Genomic DNA, 18,840 nt, shown 5'->3' with positions numbered 1-18,840 from the left:
AATGCCCTCCCTCCACCTCTCTCCTCTGTTTCTCTCTCTTTTTATTTATTTATTTTTTTACATTGGGTCACATTACATTTTAATGTCTACTGGAATTTCAGTCCCTGTCTCTCCATCTCTCCTTCTCTCCCTCTCTCTGTGTTTTGTTACAGTGTTGTTTGTATTGTATGTGGGAGATGATGGTTGACAGAACTGTAAAAGCTGTCATCCAGAAAGAAAGAGAGCAGACTGGAGCTTTACAATTCTGCCTGCTGACAGCACACTCCTCTCTTTGTGATTGTGCATGTGCGCATGTGTGTGTAATGAGCAAGTGTGTGTGTGTGTGTTTGTGAGTGTGTGTGTATTTGTGTCTTTGCATGCATTGCACTGACCCGTGTTTGTGAGTACGCGCATGCTTATGTTTATGCTTCTGCGAGTGTCTTTGAATGACTGCAATGTATGCAACTCTTCCACTGAAAACTGTGCTGAAAGAAACATGATGACACTGCTCCACGGCACAGTACCACATTTTGATGGGATGTGTCTCAATAACCAGCAGGCTGCCTAGCTCCCTTGTCTCTAGGCAGCTTGGTCACCATACATTGAGTACTCTGGGATGGGCTGGAGTGGTATTTCTGAGCTAATCATTCATCATCCGTACCTGTCCGCAATAATGTTCCTGCAGCGAATGCCATCAAATCCTCATAGCAACGTTTATGAATGTAGTGTAACACTTTCCCAGAAATGTTGGATATAACCTAACCATTAAAAGAAACAGTGGGTGAGCAGCTATCAACAAACTATTGGTGATGTAGTGTACTTTCATTTTCCATCCTGTTTGGACTGTTTTGGCTCAGCCCTCCTTATGTTTTCCCATTTGCTTTGATGTCAAACAATCAAACAATAACAACAACAATGAGATGCTTCTTTTTTTCCGCAAACCAACAGAATACAGTAGTATCAAGGTTGGTCCTGAACCTACACACACACAAACACACACACACACACACACACACACACACACACACACACACACACACACACACACACACACACACACAGCCAACTGATTACCAACATGAGATTATTTTTTTAAGACTGTAGGAGGAGACCAGAACACCTGAAAGAAACCCACACAGACATTGGGAGAACACACCACAGCCCTCACAGACAGTGAAATGAGGCAGGGTTTGAGCCCACAACCCAGAACCATGGAGCTGTGTGGCCTGTGTTACCTGCTGCACCACATTCCGCAATAGATATAAGATATTCTCATTCTCATTCTCATTTCTAAATACAGATGTGCAATATACTGAAGGGAATTCTCATATTTCACAGATGTTTGAAAGAGCAATAAGTCACGTAATATAACTCCACTCTCAGAATTCCTGGCTTATTGTTCAGCAACATAATGCAAACCTGTTGAATTTTCTTAACTTCTGGAAGTGTGTAATGGCAGTACACAAAAAGTAGCAGGTTCTGATCATTTAAGAGGTTAGAGAACGCATAGTACAAATGGTTCAGGTTCAGTCAAATCCAGAGATCTGCCATAGAATTGAAAGTAATCCTTGAATGGTAAATAGTGGTAGGCCAAACTAGCAAAGATAAGCTGTTCATTCTATTCTATCACAGCCGACTCATTTAAAATCTCTCTCTCTCTCTCTCTCTCTCTCTCTCTCTCTCTCTCTCTCTCTCTCTCTCTGGCTCACTCTCCCACTCCTAGCTGTTATGTAATGGATGAAAGAAGGCAAATGGATGTGTAATCCCAGATTACACACCCAACCCACAAAGAGTGCACATCGGCACGCTGCTACTGAACGCCTGAACTCCAACACCCCCTACCTTCTACCACACACACACACACACACACACACAATACACAAACTATACACAAACTTACACAATACAAAAACTTACCCACATATAAACAATGACACAGGATTTCTAAAGTGACTACAATTGTGGGACACATTAACATTTTGCCCGTTCTGTATTCATTCATTCATTATCTGTAACTGCTTATCCAGTTCAGGGTCGCGGTGAGTCCAGAGCCTACCTGGAATCATTGGGCGCAAGGTAGGAATACACCCTGGAGGGGACGCCAGTTCTTCACAGGGCAACACACACACTCACACATTCACTCACACTCTCACACCTACGGACACTTTTGAGTCGCCAATCCACCTACCTTTTGGACTCTGGGAGGAAACCGGAGCACCTGGAGGAAACCCACGCAGACACAGGGAGAGCACACCACACTGCTCACAGACAGTCACCCGGAGGAAACCCACGCAGACACAGAGAGAACACACCACACTCCTCACAGACAGTCACCCGAAGGAAACCCATGCAGACACAGAGAGAACACACCACACTCCTCACAGACAGTCACCTGAAGGAAACCCACACAGACACAGGGAGAACACACCACACTCCTCACAGACAGTCACCCGGAGGAAACCCACGCAGACACAGGGAGAACACACCACACTCCTCACAGACAGTCACCTGAAGGAAACCCACGCAGACACAGAGAGAACACACCACACTCCACACAGACAGTCACCCGGAGGAAACCCACGCGGACACAGGGAGAACACACCACACGCCTCACAGACAGTCACCCGGAGGAAACCCACGCGGACACAGGGAGAACACACCACACTCCTCACAGACAGTCACCCGGAGCAGGAATCGAACCCACAACCAAGCCGCCCCTGTTCTGTATTTACAACAGATATTTAAAACATTTATTAGATGTGGAACATATATATTAACATTAACCTCTACATTGCACTATTACAATGGCTTGATCAGCAAAGAGGTCTGCCAAAGAGCTGCCTATGTTTTCAGTTTCTATCATGTGAGAAAGGCATATTTTCACATACCTTCACCTATTCTTTTCATTTTCTCTCTAAAATGGGCCCCACCCAATTTAAACCTTGGTCACTTCTGGCATATTTTTAGGTAACAACCTCCTTCAAGAACAGTGAAATAAGACTAGTTCTACACCTTTACAAATGATGGTTCTTCAAGCGTTCTTTAGTAAAGAAAATGGTTTTGTATGGATCCCTGAACTCAATGAAAAAAGGGTTTCTTCGCAAGGTGAAAGGGTCCTTAGGGACTGTGCTATAAATGGGTCTATGTAGCACCTTTTAAAAAGGGTTCTGAATGGCACCAATTTTTTTTTCTATTGTAACAAGCTTAACATTGTAACTATAGAAACATTTCATTGTACAAAGGGCCCTTGAAGTGCCCATGGTTCCATATAGAACCGTTTTCTTTACCAAAGAAGCATCGTTTGACGTAGTGTAGCCTTTAAAGGCTAATTCTGCAGGCATGATGATTCTGTTAAATAAACAAGAACCCAAAACGGCACTCATGCATTTATTAATTCCTAGAAATTATTACCCCACCTCTGAATGTCTAGATGGGCCCGAGGCTTCTACACTGCTTTAATTATGAAAAAGCTTTGTCGCCTCTACTCCGTACAGAAAACTACAGCATGCAAAACAAACATCCTTCAGAAACAGAAACTAATCTTATCTGCTTTTTTAATTTTGCGGAAAGCCTGACTAACTCTCATCCTGTCTGGTGCATTAAGAACATCATGTTTATGTTTGCTGTTGCCATGGTTACTGTTACATCTCTGATAAGTGCAGGAAAAACGTCTATGGAGCTCCTTCCACTGGTTTTCTAGAAAAAGTTTCAGCCCAATCAGCACATCCGTTTCCTCTATATCTATCAACTACTCTCTCTGATTTATTGATCTTTATATGACCATGACTCTCTATTCATTCATTCATTATCTGTAAACACACACACATGGTTAATCATACACTGTGGACAGTCTCACACACTCACTCAGGCACTCCCAAACTCACACATGTCTCATACAGCCAATCGATTAACCCACATGTTGTGTTTGGAGTAAGGGAGGAAACTGGATCGCCTGGAGGAAACCCACACTGACACAGGGAGAACACAGGCAGGGTTTGAACGCATAACCCCAACACCCAGGGCTGTGAGGCAGAAACATGTCTTGTGGCTCCCTGCCACCTTACTACACTTCAAATAATTTTATTTCCAAAAACGGATGTAAATAAAAGCCAAAATTTTGGAATGAAACATAACAGAAAGTTGCTATGAACTGCGTGCAAATTTAAGTACAAGGAAGTCTAACCAAAACGCTGTGGATGTTACTCATCATGGTCATCTGTTATCTTAAAATGCAGAAGTGGGAAATTTGGTCTTCTCCAAGCACGAGGCATAGGACGCAATACAAAAGACTTGGTGACGACATGAAGGATTCAGCTAAATGCTGATGCCAATCAAAAAAACACTTTGTATAAAATTCACTGGATGTTTCCTCATCATTTGCAAGCTCTAAAGTCTACAAACAACACTCATTTTTTTCCTCAAACTTACCCTTCCATCTCAAGCTTTTCAGTGTAAACAAATGAGAGAACAGCAGTTTCCCAGAATCATAGATGCTGCCTTTAAGAGACGAATTGTACTTAAATCTGTCATGTTTAAATTCTGTATTTTTTCCCAGTGAGTAAGGATGGTTAGAGGTTTATAATCCCCAATGGGTCACAGTGAACTGGTGTGTGTCATGTCGTTCTTCACCCTGTACTGTGTGTTCTCAACATGCTGTGAAAATATCATGATCCTTGCTGAACAGAGATCAGTATTACCCAGATCTTAGAACCCTTAGAGCCCTAATGAGGCTATCTCTATGTCAGAACGGGTAAATGTGCTTGATTTATCCAGAGAACAGTGGGTGTTTAGCATGGGTCCTTCTTCTCAGCTGTATTTATTAATACAGCCCCACACCCTCTAATGTCATGTTATTAAATCATATATAATGTAAAAAAAAAGGCTGAAGGATATCAACAGCGGGTTTGTGCTCCCTTTGCCTCAGAGCTCAGTGCGGACACACTTCTAGCCAGTGCTTTGCATTAGGCACGGTCACTTTAAGCTTGTATGCAGCTGTTTTAGAGCACACTATTCTTTTCTATGGATATTATACAACAACTACTATGTGCACAGATGAAATATGTTGCACTTTAGGGGAAATCACTAATTATAAGAGGTGTTTGGAAACGCTTAGATATGTAGCCTGCTGTGTAATTGTTGGGCTTTAGGGTGAGCTTGCAACATCAGGGATTCAGTCGTTATTGTTGTGTGCTGCGGTACTACACCAGTTTTCACATTCAGTCCTATTCTCCCAAAGCTCTTTCCATTCCCAGTGGAAACTTACTATGTTTCCTAAAGCCAACCTGCCGTTCAAGCAGAGGATTGTCTAATGATGACAAATGCAAGAATGCTTAACACTGGAAATGTCATTTGCATTTAAAAATGCAGATATAAAAAAAAGCACTAAAAGCACTCCTCACAGACAGTCACCCGGAGGAAACCCACACAGACACAGAGAGAACACACCACACTCCTCACAGACAGTCACCCGGAGGAAACCCACACAGACACAGGGAGAACACACCACACTCCTCACAGACAGTCACCCGGAGGAAACCCACGCGGACACAGGGAGAACACACCACACTCCTCAAAGACAGTCACCCGGAGGAAACCCACGCAGACACAGGGAGAACACACCACACTCCTCACAGACAGTCACCCGGAGCGGGAATCGAACCCACAACCTCCAGGTCCAGACTGCGACACTACCTGCTGCACCACTGCGCCGCCCCCTTAACTAAATAATAAAAAACAAAATCAATTTAATTTCTTATTGTTCAAATTATTTACAGGTTTCAGTAATTTAACCTCTATTACATTTAGGAAATGTGCATTGAAAAATATCCTAATATAATGAAATATGACTGTACCTGGGACTGTGCAGCACTTATTTAATTTATTTAATTCCCAGTCAAGATAGCAATTAAGTAAAAGTATAATAAAAAGTATATTTTATTTATGAGAGTTAACGCAATCCATTTTGGGACAATCCAGGTTTCCAACATTATCCAATTTTGTTGAAACTGGAAAGATTCCTGAAAATAAGTTCATAAATAATAAGGAAAACAACACAGAAAAGTGATGCACAGAGAGACGAAGGGAGAAGCAGAAAAGCCTAGTTTTGCCATCCTTTTAGGGCATGCACGGCTGATGCTCATGATCCAGCTCGTAAGTGTATTATCTATTGAGGTGCTCATACACTGAGTTGGCTCAGGTATCACAGAAGAAGCCCATGTCGGCATGCAGGACTAGGCCCGAGGAACTGAAAAATGGCCCTACAATAAACAATTACATTAAGCAAGAACGGAGACCTTGGCGGTGGTTGTACTAATTAGATTCTCATTTCCTACTGTAAGTGTGAGGGGGAGAAGGAGAAAGAGGAAAGACTGTGGCAGAGATTATACTAATTACACTCTCTTTCTAATGTGTGTGTGGATGTATGTGTGGAATAGAGAAAAGAAGAGAGAGTGGGAAAATGAAAGAAAAGTGAAGGGTCCAGAACCATAGCGAAGCCAGCGAACTTTAGATGCCACGCCGTTAAAGTAACAGCCTGGCAATCAAGAAGCAGTCTTTCTGTTACCGCAGACTTCAGAAAAATAAGCCAATGGCTGTAAATCACACTGAGACCTGGTTATGGTTTTCAGGCCAAAGCCAAAGCCACAGTGTGTCCTCCCCCTAAGCTCCAGCATTTGTTCTGAGTGATCATTGCAGTTCGGATTAAACCCATCAGAGCAGCAGTCTCTCTGGGATTTCTGATGGATCTCGACCTGACTAAACCAACAGGAAAACTGTTTACTGTCACAGCTTCCTTTCTCTTAGCTCACTGTCTGATACTGAAACAGTGTGTGGCTGTTTATTGACACACAAGCTCAAGCACACAACACATACACACACAAGCTCTGTACATACTCTCTCTCTCTCTCTCTCTCTCTCTCTCTCTCTCTCTCTCTCTCTCTCACACACACACACACACACACACACACACATTTGCATGCTCATTCTAATCAGCTTTACAGATCATAGATGTCAAGGGAGTTAACATTTTTTCCATGCAATAGAGAGAAGAGAAGAATTAGAATCAGAATCACTCTATTGGCAACTGTGGATGCACGCAGAGGACGTTATTCTCTGAATTTAACCCAATCCGTGCAGTGAAACACACATTTACACACACACTAATGAACACTAGGGGGCAGTGAGCACACATGCCCGGCGCTAGCCACGGAGCCTGGGGAGCAGCTGGGGTTAGGTGTCTTGCTCAAGGGCACTTCAGTCATGACCTGCCGGTTCAATCCCCAGAGCCGGTTGTGCTTACTGCCCCCTAGTGTTCATTAGTGTCAACCTTCTGGTCACACACCCATTTCTCTAACCACAAGGCCAAGGCTGCCCCAATGGCTAAAATGAGAAGTGAGGGCAATATTTATACTCTCTCTCTCTCTCTCTCTCTCTCTCTCTCTCTCTCTCTTTATCTGTCTATCTGTCCATCTATCCCGGTCTCTCTCTCCCCTCCTGATCCCGTCACCTGTGTTTAGCCTGAGAAAAAGAATGGACAGAACCCAGTCCATTGATAACAGCCGCTGTGTCATTGTTTTTCTTTTTAACCCTCAGACCCCAATTACCGTGTGGCATATGCCTTTCGTAATCAGTGTATTGCAGCCCTCGTCTTTGAAGTGCTGTAGACAAGAGGGCTATTTAGCATAGGTTCAATTTCAGCAAATGCCAATCAGCAGGTTTCAATTTTGATTGGCACCCCTTGTGATTGCGTCAATGATAAGTCCCTGCTCTTTTAGTTTAGAGGTTACACTGGATTCTTATCTTGTTTTAGAAAACTAAAAAAAAACGTATTTACTTAGGCCCCCCACAAAAAAAAAGGTTTCTCGTGCACTCAGGAGACCCATTTGCACTCATGCGAAGACAATTGTTACACAGTCAAACGCCTGGAGCATGTATTTTGATTCGCTAAAAAACAGATGTTCCAATTAGCATCATGAGTTAGCAGCAAGAGAGAGAGAGAGAGAGAGAGAGAGAGAGAGAGAGAGAGAGAGAGAGAGAGAGAGAGAGAGAGAGAGAGGGAGGGAGAGAGAGACAGACAAAAGCAGGAGGAAGGGCCAGAAGCTCCACTCTTGCATCATCATTTGTAGCAATAACACCTCAAATTCTTTGATCTCAAATTATAAAACACCAGTGGATGCTGAGAAGCAAACAGAGAACTCAGTGTTTGACTCGGTATGAGTCGAATCAAAGCAGAATAAACTGTGTCAAACAAACCTGTTTATTACAAACACCTTGCACAGGTGTACACTTGTCTTCTTAAAGGCTATATTGCTCTTTCACTCAGTTACACAGTCAGTAATGCACTCCTTCCCTCACTCACTTATACACTTACAGCAGGCTGAGGATTCTCCACAAGGGGGTGCCAAATTCAAGCAAATAGCTTTTGAGTTTTAAACTTCATTCATTCATTATCTGTAAGCACTTATCCTGTTCAGGGTCGCAGTGGGTCCAGAGCCTACCTGGAATCATTGAGTACAAGGCGGGAATACACCCTGGAGGGGGCGCCAGTCCTTCACAGGGCAACACACACACACACACACACATTCACTCACACACTCACACCTACGGACCAACCTACCAACGTGTGTTTTTGGAGTGTGGGAGGAAACCAGAGCACCCGGAGGAAACCCACATGGACACAGGAAGAACACACCACACTCCTCACAGACAGTCACCCGGAGGAAACCCACACAGACACAGAGAGAACACACCACACTCCTCAAAGACAGTCACCCGGTGGAAACCCACGCAGACACAGAGAGAACACACCACACTCCTCACAGACAGTCACCCGGAGGAAACCCACACAGACACAGAGAGAACACACCACACTCCTCACAGACAGTCACCCGGAGGAAACCCACACAGGCAGAGAGAGAACACACCACACTCCTCACAGACAGTCACCCGGAGGAAACCCACGCAGACACAGAGAGAACACACCACACTCCTCACAGACAGTCACTCGGAGGAAACCCACGCAGACACAGAGAGAACACACCACAATCCTCACAGACAGTCACCCGGGGGAAACCCACACATACACAGAGAGAACACACCACACTCCTCACAGACAGTCACCCGGAGGAAACCCACACAGACACAGAGAGAACACACCACGCTCCTCACAGACAGTCACCCGGAGGAAACCCACGCAGACACAGAGAGAACACACCGCACTCCTCACAGACAGTCACCCAGAGGAAACCCACACAGACACAGAGAGAACACACCACACTCCTCACAGACAGTCACCCGGAGGAAACCCACGCAGACACAGAGAGAACACACCACACTCCTCACAGACAGTCACCCGGAGGAAACCCACGCAGACACAGAGAGAACACACCACACTCTTCACAGACAATCACCCGGAGGAAAACCACGCAGACACAGAGAGAACACACCGCACTCCTCACAGACAGTCACCCGGAGGAAACCCACGCAGACACAGAGAGAACACACCACACTCTTCACAGACAATCACCCGGAGGAAAACCACGCAGACACAGAGAGAACACACCACACTCCTCACAGACAGTCACCCGGAGGAAACCCACACAGACACAGAGAGAACACACCACACTCCTCACAGACAGTCACCCAGAGGAAACCCACACAGGCAGAAAGAGAACACACCACACTCCTCACAGACAGTCACCCGGAGGAAACCCACACAGACACAGGGAGAACACACCACACTCCTCACAGACAGTCACCCGGAGGAAACCCACACAGACAAAGAGAGAACACACCACACTCCTCACAGACAGTCACCCGGAGGAAACCCATGCAGACACAGAGAGAACACACCACACTCCTCACAGACAGTCACCCGGAGGAAACCCACACAGACACAGAGAGAACACACCACACTCCTCACAGACAGTCACCCGGAGGAAACCCACACAGACACAGAGAGAACACACCACACTCCTCACAGACAGTCACCCGGAGGAAACCCACGCAGACACAGAGAGAACACACCACACTCCTCACAGACAGTCACCCAGAGGAAACCCACACAGGCAGAAAGAGAACACACCACACTCCTCACAGACAGTCACCCGGAGGAAACCCACACAGACACAGGGAGAACACACCACACTCCTCACAGACAGTCACCCAGAGGAAACCCACACAGGCAGAAAGAGAACACACCACACTCCTCACAGACAGTCACCCGGAGGAAACCCACACAGACACAGGGAGAACACACCACACTCCTCACAGACAGTCACCCGGAGGAAAACCACGCGGACACAGAGAGAACACACCACACTCCTCACAGACAGTCACCCGGAGGAAACCCACACAGACACAGAGAGAACACACCACGCTCCTCACAGACAGTCACCCAGAGGAAACCCACACAGACACAGAGAGAACACACCACACTCCTCACAGACAGTCACCCAGAGGAAACCCACGCAGACACAGAGAGAACACACCACACTCTTCACAGACAGTCACCCAGAGGAAACCCACACAGGCAGAAAGAGAACACACCACACTCCTCACAGACAGTCACCCGGAGGAAACCCACACAGACACAGGGAGAACACACCACACTCCTCACAGACAGTCACCCGGAGGAAAACCACGCAGACACAGAGAGAACACACCACACTCCTCACAGACAGTCACCCGGAGGAAACCCACACAGACACAGAGAGAACACACCACGCTCCTCACAGACAGTCACCCGGAGGAAACCCACACAGACACAGAGAGAACACACCACACTCCTCACAGACAGTCACCCGGAGGAAACCCACACAGACACAGAGAGAACACACCACACTCCTCACAGACAGTCACCCGGAGGAAACCCACGCAGACACAGAGAGAACACACCACACTCCTCACAGACAGTCACCCAGAGGAAACCCACACAGGCAGAAAGAGAACACACCACACTCCTCACAGACAGTCACCCGGAGGAAACCCACACAGACACAGGGAGAACACACCACACTCCTCACAGACAGTCACCCAGAGGAAACCCACACAGGCAGAAAGAGAACACACCACACTCCTCACAGACAGTCACCCGGAGGAAACCCACACAGACACAGGGAGAACACACCACACTCCTCACAGACAGTCACCCGGAGGAAAACCACGCAGACACAGAGAGAACACACCACACTCCTCACAGACAGTCACCCGGAGGAAACCCACACAGACACAGAGAGAACACACCACGCTCCTCACAGACAGTCACCCGGAGGAAACCCACACAGACACAGAGAGAACACACCACACTCCTCACAGACAGTCACCCAGAGGAAACCCACGCAGACACAGAGAGAACACACCACACTCCTCACAGACAGTCACCCAGAGGAAACCCACACAGGCAGAAAGAGAACACACCACACTCCTCACAGACAGTCACCCGGAGGAAACCCACACAGACACAGGGAGAACACACCACACTCCTCACAGACAGTCACCCGGAGGAAAACCACGCAGACACAGAGAGAACACACCACACTCCTCACAGACAGTCACCCGGAGGAAACCCACACAGACACAGAGAGAACACACCACGCTCCTCACAGACAGTCACCCGGAGGAAACCCACACAGACACAGAGAGAACACACCACACTCCTCACAGACAGTCACCCGGAGGAAACCCATGCAGACACAGAGAGAACACACCACACTCCTCACAGACAGTCACCCGGAGGAAACCCACACAGACACAGAGAGAACACACCACACTCCTCACAGACAGTCACCCGGAGGAAACCCACACAGACACAGAGAGAACACACCACACTCCTCACAGACAGTCACCTGGAGGAAACCCACGCAGACACAGAGAGAACACACCACACTCCTCACAGACAGTCACCCGGAGGAAACCCACACAGACACAGAGAGAACACACCACACTCCTCACAGACAGTCACCCGGAGGAAACCCACGCAGACACAGAGAGAACACACCACACTCCTCACAGACAGTCACCCAGAGCAGGAATCAAACCCACAACCTCCAGGTCCCTGGAGCTATGTGACTGCGACACCTACCTGCTGCACCACCATGCTGCCCCGAGTTTTAAACTTGTATTTCGGTAATAAATAAATATGGAACAATACATAGAATAATGTTATTAAATAAGGAAAAGCCTGACTTTTGGCACCACAAAATTCATAAAGCAAGCTTATGGATTTTAACAGGCAGTGCTACATAATGGGAGGTGGTACACCATCGCTGTTTCTTTCTCTGTTCAGTTTAAAGCCAAGGGAATGTGCAGAGACACTGTATATATATATATATATATATAATAAAATCATTACAGTAATGAATTGCACTACGTGTACTGTCCCTGATCTATAGAAATGAAAGATTGTTCCTGGAAATCTGTTTCTAAGCAAAGAACCACTTACACGCTTTTAATACTCAGCATTTGGAGAAATATAGAATAAAAAACAATTCACCATCTGATTAGCCACCTCCTCCGAGCTCAAAATACCTCAACTACCTCCTAGACACTGACCTCAACAGTGAGCTCTACGTGTGACTGAGCTGTCAGAATGACCCACAGGAGACTACAGTGCCAAGCACCAACTCTGGATGGGCTAAGAATAAAAACGCTAGGCTGAGAAAGTTCCATTTTTGACTGTTTCATATCCTTGGGTCATTTTCCCAAGTACAAATGCCACAGAAACAGATCAAACGGCCATCGTGTGATGATCAGACAGAAACTGAATGAGCGTCAGCATGTTTCTGCTGCCATTTTGCCAAGAAGAGCTGAAATTTAAGGCTGGTGAGGAAAAAGGCTTTGGCATCTCCAATGGTCCTCAGTTCTATTCTTATTTTTGTTTAAATAAACCATTAAACTTCAATGCCTCCAACCACAGTGATGCCACAACCATTCAAGGCCAGAAGTCCAGTTATTTAGGAGAGTACAATTTGGCCTGGTGCTGTTTGCGTGGGTAGGATGATGCATTTCAACAGTAAGTGTTCTCCTCCAAGCGTGTTGAACAGTCCAATTATTATTATTGTTATTATTATTTTTTGGCCTGGTGTTGGAACTAACGTATGTAAATAACTTTCATCCTGATTGGCTGATTAGGGTTGTAATATACAGGGGTTGGACAATGAAAGTGAAACACCTGGTTTTAGACCACAGTAATGTATTAGTGTGGTGTAGGGCCTCCTTTTGCAGCCAATACAGCGTCAGTTCGTCTTGGGAATGACATATACAAGTCCTGCACAGTGGTCAGAGGGAGTTTAAGCCATTCTTCTTACAGGATAGTGGCCAGGTCTCTACGTGATGCTGGTGGAGGAAAACGTTTCCTGACTCGCTCCTCCAAAACACCCCAAAGTGGCTCAATAATATTTAGATCTGGTGACTGTGCAGGCCATGGGAGATGTTCAACTTCACTTTCATGTTCATCAAACCAGTCTTTCACCAGTCTTGCTGTGTGTATTGGTGCATTGTCGTCCTGATACACAGCACCGCCTTCAGGACACAATGTTTGAACCATTGGATGCACATGGTCTTACTGGTGCAATGTGCAGTTAATGAAGATTGGCCACCAGGCTGCTCCAATTTAGCCATGAAACCTAACCCCTGTATATGTATGAGAGAGCAATGGGAGCAGGATGGTCATCAGTGGATTGATGGCTCTGTTATGTGTATGTTGCCACGCCTCTATCTAATTATAATAAATAATAAATCAGCCTAATTCTAATAAATAAAATGTGTTCTGATATGTAAACTGATTTTAAATGATGTGACATCACAGAACCATTTTCTTTGTATTATATGATTGTGTTATTTCAAAAACAAAAGATTTGTTTTCCCTCCCTTATATATGAGCCAGGATTTCCCAAGGCAACCTCTAAGCTGCTCCAATCAGAATCTTTCACAGAGTGCTAATCCATGAAGGAACAGGCCAAAAGAACTCGCAGGTGGCCCTTTCAATTGTCCCCAAGCTCCTTCCTGTCTCCAAAGATTAGACATGAAGAAAACAAGTCCAGATGTGGAGCTCCCTGATGAGACTGAGATAAACACACCCTTGTTTTCTCCAAGATAAGGAACGTTTGGGCTGACAGAGGGAAAGTGGCATTATTGCTTTTAACTGATTTGGCAAATGAGATTGTGCTGCTCACAATGGGCCTTGTCTGAACCTATTAATGACTAGTTTAAAGTAGTGGAGTTTTATCTAATTCTTAACTGATCTTGATTATTTTAATGGTGTTTTTTAGATTTCAGCTGCTTGAACAGATTTCATCATTAGTGGATGATATATCATCTGGTGGATTTCATCATAAACCTGTAATAGATAGATTTCTCCAAGGAACATCACACTGAGGTTGCTGACTCTGGGGAGTAATATTCAACATTGTCGGGCCACAAATACAGGCCATAGGACAAAGTGAGTGGTCTCAGGTGCTTGCTCAGCCAAACAAATTGCTTCCAGATAGAATTTAAGAAGTGGTCTTTGCTAGCACCATCACACGTCTTGAAAGGATTCTAATACAATGCCTAAAAAAACCTACAGGACATGCTTGGGCTCTATGGATTCAGGCCACAATGCACAACACAGCTGCAGCAGCAGACCATCAAACGTGTTCTGGATCAATGGTCAATGGTCAATCCATTCTGCTCTCTTATGTATGAGTCTGAATGCCCATTCTATAGGAGAGAAAAAGGGGATTGCATCTCTAGCTCAACGGTTCTGCTGCTTGAAGTGGATGGTTTATGAATTTTCTATCAACACTGATATTCTGTCATACAAGAAATAACACAAAGGACAAAGTACTACAGTGACATTACATTCAGTGGGTCAAAGGCACACATACAAACTGTGAGACAAGTCCAAATACGACCTTAAAAATGCTCAATTTCTAGATTTTTAGGGAAAGCTATAGAGTTTAAAGTGTCCAAGTTCTAAAACTGAATTAATATTTTTTTTCGATTTCGATTCGGGTGACTGTCTGTGAGGAGTTGGTGTGTTCTCTCTGTGTCTGCGTTGGTTTCCTCCGGTGGCTCCGGTTTCCTCCCACAGTCCAAAAACACGTTGGTAGGTGGATTGGCGACTCAAAAGTGTCCATAGGTGTGAGTGTGTGTTTTAATGTGTTTGTGTGTCTATGTGAAGGTGTTGCCCTGTGAAGGACTGGCGCCCCCTCCAGGGTGTATTCCCGCCTTGCGCCCAATGATTCCAGGTAGGCTCTGGACCCACCGCGACCCTGAATTGGATATGCGGTTACAGATAATGAATGAATGGGGGGTTGGGGGTCACAAAATCCACATTCAAATCCATCTATTCAGTCTACAGCGGTTTAGCCCCTCCCATTTATGTGCCATTGAAGTTGTAAAGTGTGTTTCATAAAGGAGGTAGCCAATCGGAAACTGGAACTGCAGGAAATAATGGATTTTTGGATGGAACTGTTTTAACGTAGTAACGCTTTTAAAAATCCTCTTTTAAAAAAAAAGACCTCACAGGACGTTAGCACTTGAAGTGAGAGTTACCTTATGTTTATGGTTTACTTCTTCTAAAATCCCAATAAACACTTCAACTTCAATGGAACCTTCTCACATATTCAAGTCACCTGTGTGCACTGATGCGCCCACCATTAGAGATGTTGGATGTTTGCAGCTAAACCCTTTGCACTCTTGCTGTGAGAAATGTTCTTTTTGAACTGTTTTACAATTCTCTCACAATGTTTGTTATAAAGCGGTAAGCCACCACCAGGTTTTACTTTCGAACCTGAGATTCTGACAGTGAATATTATAGAAAAAAAAACATTTTATCTCATTTTGTTCACCTCTTTCAACTGTTTTCGAGTGAGTTGCAAGCATCAAATTATAAATGTGTTTATAGTTACAAAACACAACTAAAACTGTCAGTGACAACTTTGGAAATCATTTATACACTCATTCATTCATTGTCTGTAAGCAATTATCCAGTTCAGGGTCGCGGTGGGTTTGGAGCCTACCCGGAATCATTGGGCGCAAGTTGGGAACACACCCTGGAGGGGGCGCCAGTCCTTCACTGGGTGACACACACACATTCACTCACAATTATGGACACTTTTGAGTCACCAATTCACCTACCAACGTGTGTTCTTGGACCGTGGGAGAAACCGGAGCACATGGAGGAAACCCACGCAGACACAGGAAGAACACACCACACTCCTCACAGACAGTCACCCGGTGGAAACCCACGCAGACACAGGGAGAACACACCACACTCCTCACAGACAGTCACCTGGAGGAAACCCACGCAGACACGGGGAGAACACACCACACTCCTCACAGACAGTCACCCGGAGGAAACCTACGCAGACACAGGGAGAACACACCACACTCCTCACAGACAGTCAACAGACAACCTCCAATCCCTGGAGCTGTGTGCCACTGTGCCGCTTGGAAATAATTTATTTGTACTTTTTTTTCAGTTGAATAAAGCTTTGAGACAATTAACAAATCACAGATTTTTGTTTTTAATCGCATCTTATAAATTATCCAGGTTTATGTGGAGGGTTCTTAAAAGTTTAAAAGGTTTTTTGTTCAGTTTTGTTCTGAAAGCTGTTTAAACTGAGATAGGGGTCTTCAGTTGAATTGATTTAGAGAACACTTATTGCACCTCATAAATGTATGATGTTCATAATTATCACCGGCCAAAGTAGGTCTAGTATATATTTATGAGAAATTAAAATAAAGGTTAAAATTGCCTCAAAACAAATATGAAACCTGTTCCAGAACCCAGCTTCTCCATCATTAACTTACTAAACAGACCCTTTTGCACTAACGATGCCTCTGAAATTGCAATGAATTAAGAGCTTGAAACGGTGACGAGGCTAAAAAGCTCGTAAATCCACGGCGGATGTAAAGCACGCGCTGCGTCTGGGAGAGAGACGCAACTGGTAGCAACTCGACACTTTGAAATAGATGTTTGTCCACCCTTTCAGCACTAAACGCGTCGCATATCCTGTTTATTAAAGCAACGGAATGGTTTGGACTTGAACTTGGAGGACAATCTGTTGCTTGTGACTTCTGCTGCTGCTGGTGGCGGTCTTGCCCCAGTGGTCTTACCTTCTGCTGTCGCCTCGCCATGTCCGTAGGCTGCTTGGCGTTGAACGGGTAAGCGATGCAGCGCATGACGAAGACGTAGAGCTGCAGCCTCTTCTTGCGCTCCTCTTCCTGTCTCTGCATCTTCTCCAGGTCATCCTTCTCCTTCTCCAGAGCCGCGACGGGGCCCGGACTACTGGGACGGACTCCGGCGCTCCGGCTCGGCTTCAGCGTCGCGGAGCTCTCTGCGCCTCTGCTCGGCTGTGCTCGGGCGGCTCCAGCTTTGGGCGCCGTTGGTGTCACTTTGCGCTCCTCTTCCACCACCTCGTCCTCCTCCTCGCTCGACGAAGGGTCCAGCATTTTTCTTTTGTTGTTTGTTTGTTTGGTTTCTTGGCTTGGTTTGGACTTCTCGGCGCTGAGAGAGCAGGAGAAACCGGGAGTCACAGAGCTAGAAACCACCTGAGGATGGAAAAAGTGTGGAGCGCCGCCCAAACAACGATAGCAAAGTGAGCGGGGCGAGTCTGGAGTAACTCTTCCTCACATCTAAGAGCAAGTCCCTCCATACACACACATATACACACACCAGGGAGATTTCCCCGCTGCCGAAGCTCTTGTTTCTTCTCTTTTTTAACGCCACATCACTCCAGCTATCAGCCTACGGCGCTGGGAATGAGCTGAAGCAGCTTTTCTGAAGCCCCTCGCCGTCCATCGAGCCCTCGTCGCTGCGCTTTGTTACTTTCCAGAGGAGGAGAGGAGAGAGCGCTGGGCGCTGACCGTGGTGCTGAACTGAGAGCGAATCACATCGCCAGAGGGGGGGTGGGGGGTGGAGGAGAGGGATTGGGAGAGAGAGAAAGAGAGGGAGGGAGGGGTTGAGGGGTGGGGGTGGGTGAGATGGGGAGGAGGATGGTCATTGACGTTGTTTCCGTCACAGCTCCGTTTCTCTCTCTCTCCCTCTCTCTCTCTCTCTCTCTCTCTCTCTCTCTTCCCTAACATCTAAGCTGTAGCTTTCCCACACCCAGATTAAACCCCAGTGAATATTTGAAACAGTCAACCAACAGCATGGGCACATTTCTTTGTCTTTTTTATTTTGACCATAATTCACTTATTAACTTTAAATGACTTTCAATAGTGAACAGTGAGGTTTCACTTGCTCTCCATAGAGCTGCTCCCTCAAACAGGGCACAGAGTGTGGACTATTTTTGTTTAGAGACTATTATTTATGTTCTGTGATGAATATAACTCACTCTAGTGAACCCAAAGCAAAAAAAAAGGTAATATTGAATATATTTTCCACATTCAGGCCTGGAAAAAAATGTAATAAGATTTCAGACACCCATACCACCTGCCTCACTTCCAGTATTCAGTATTCAATGTTGCCATTGTGTGAGTCATAGAAGGCACTGTATGTGAATCTACAGCTAAATATCTAGCTTGTTCAACGACCTGTAATGCCTCTGAGGTTATGAATTAAACTGTCAGCTGTAAGCATCATACTGTATTTCATTGTACTGCTTTCCCTTTACGACCAGGAGATGTGTGTGCACATTTTTAGAGTTAGTAGTGTTTATGTGTCTGAAAAGTCTTTAGTTTGTTCCATTCCCCTGGTTCCATTCTTTTTTTCTCTGGTCAGAATATTAAAAAAACAATAGCAAATATTATAAAACTAGCAGTGAATAAATTACTGACTGAAACATTTCCAACAGAGTTTTATGTTTTAATTCTGAAAATAAAGCAAGCATGATTTTGACAGAAAATGGAGTTGTACATTTTAAACTCTAAACTCCA

General features: G+C 45.4%; 1 protein-coding gene across 1 annotated transcript in view; it reads right to left on the bottom strand.

Moving 5' to 3' along the window:
- The window catches only part of cadpsa (Ca2+-dependent activator protein for secretion a), a 127,838-nt gene extending 110,053 nt beyond the window's left edge, over nucleotides 1-17,785 (bottom strand). The window contains exon 1 of the mRNA XM_066670357.1: nucleotides 17,080-17,785. Within this exon, the coding sequence (XP_066526454.1) occupies nucleotides 17,080-17,415 (336 nt within the window). The 5' untranslated portion in view covers nucleotides 17,416-17,785. The remainder of the gene's footprint in view (nucleotides 1-17,079) is intronic.
- Between the last annotated feature and the right edge of the window lie 1,055 nt (nucleotides 17,786-18,840).

This window comes from Hoplias malabaricus, chromosome 5, assembly GCF_029633855.1.
Source record: "Hoplias malabaricus isolate fHopMal1 chromosome 5, fHopMal1.hap1, whole genome shotgun sequence".
NCBI lineage: Eukaryota > Metazoa > Chordata > Actinopteri > Characiformes > Erythrinidae > Hoplias > Hoplias malabaricus.
The sequence above is the reverse complement of the archived record's forward strand: the minus strand, read 5'-3'. Positions and strand labels throughout refer to the sequence as shown.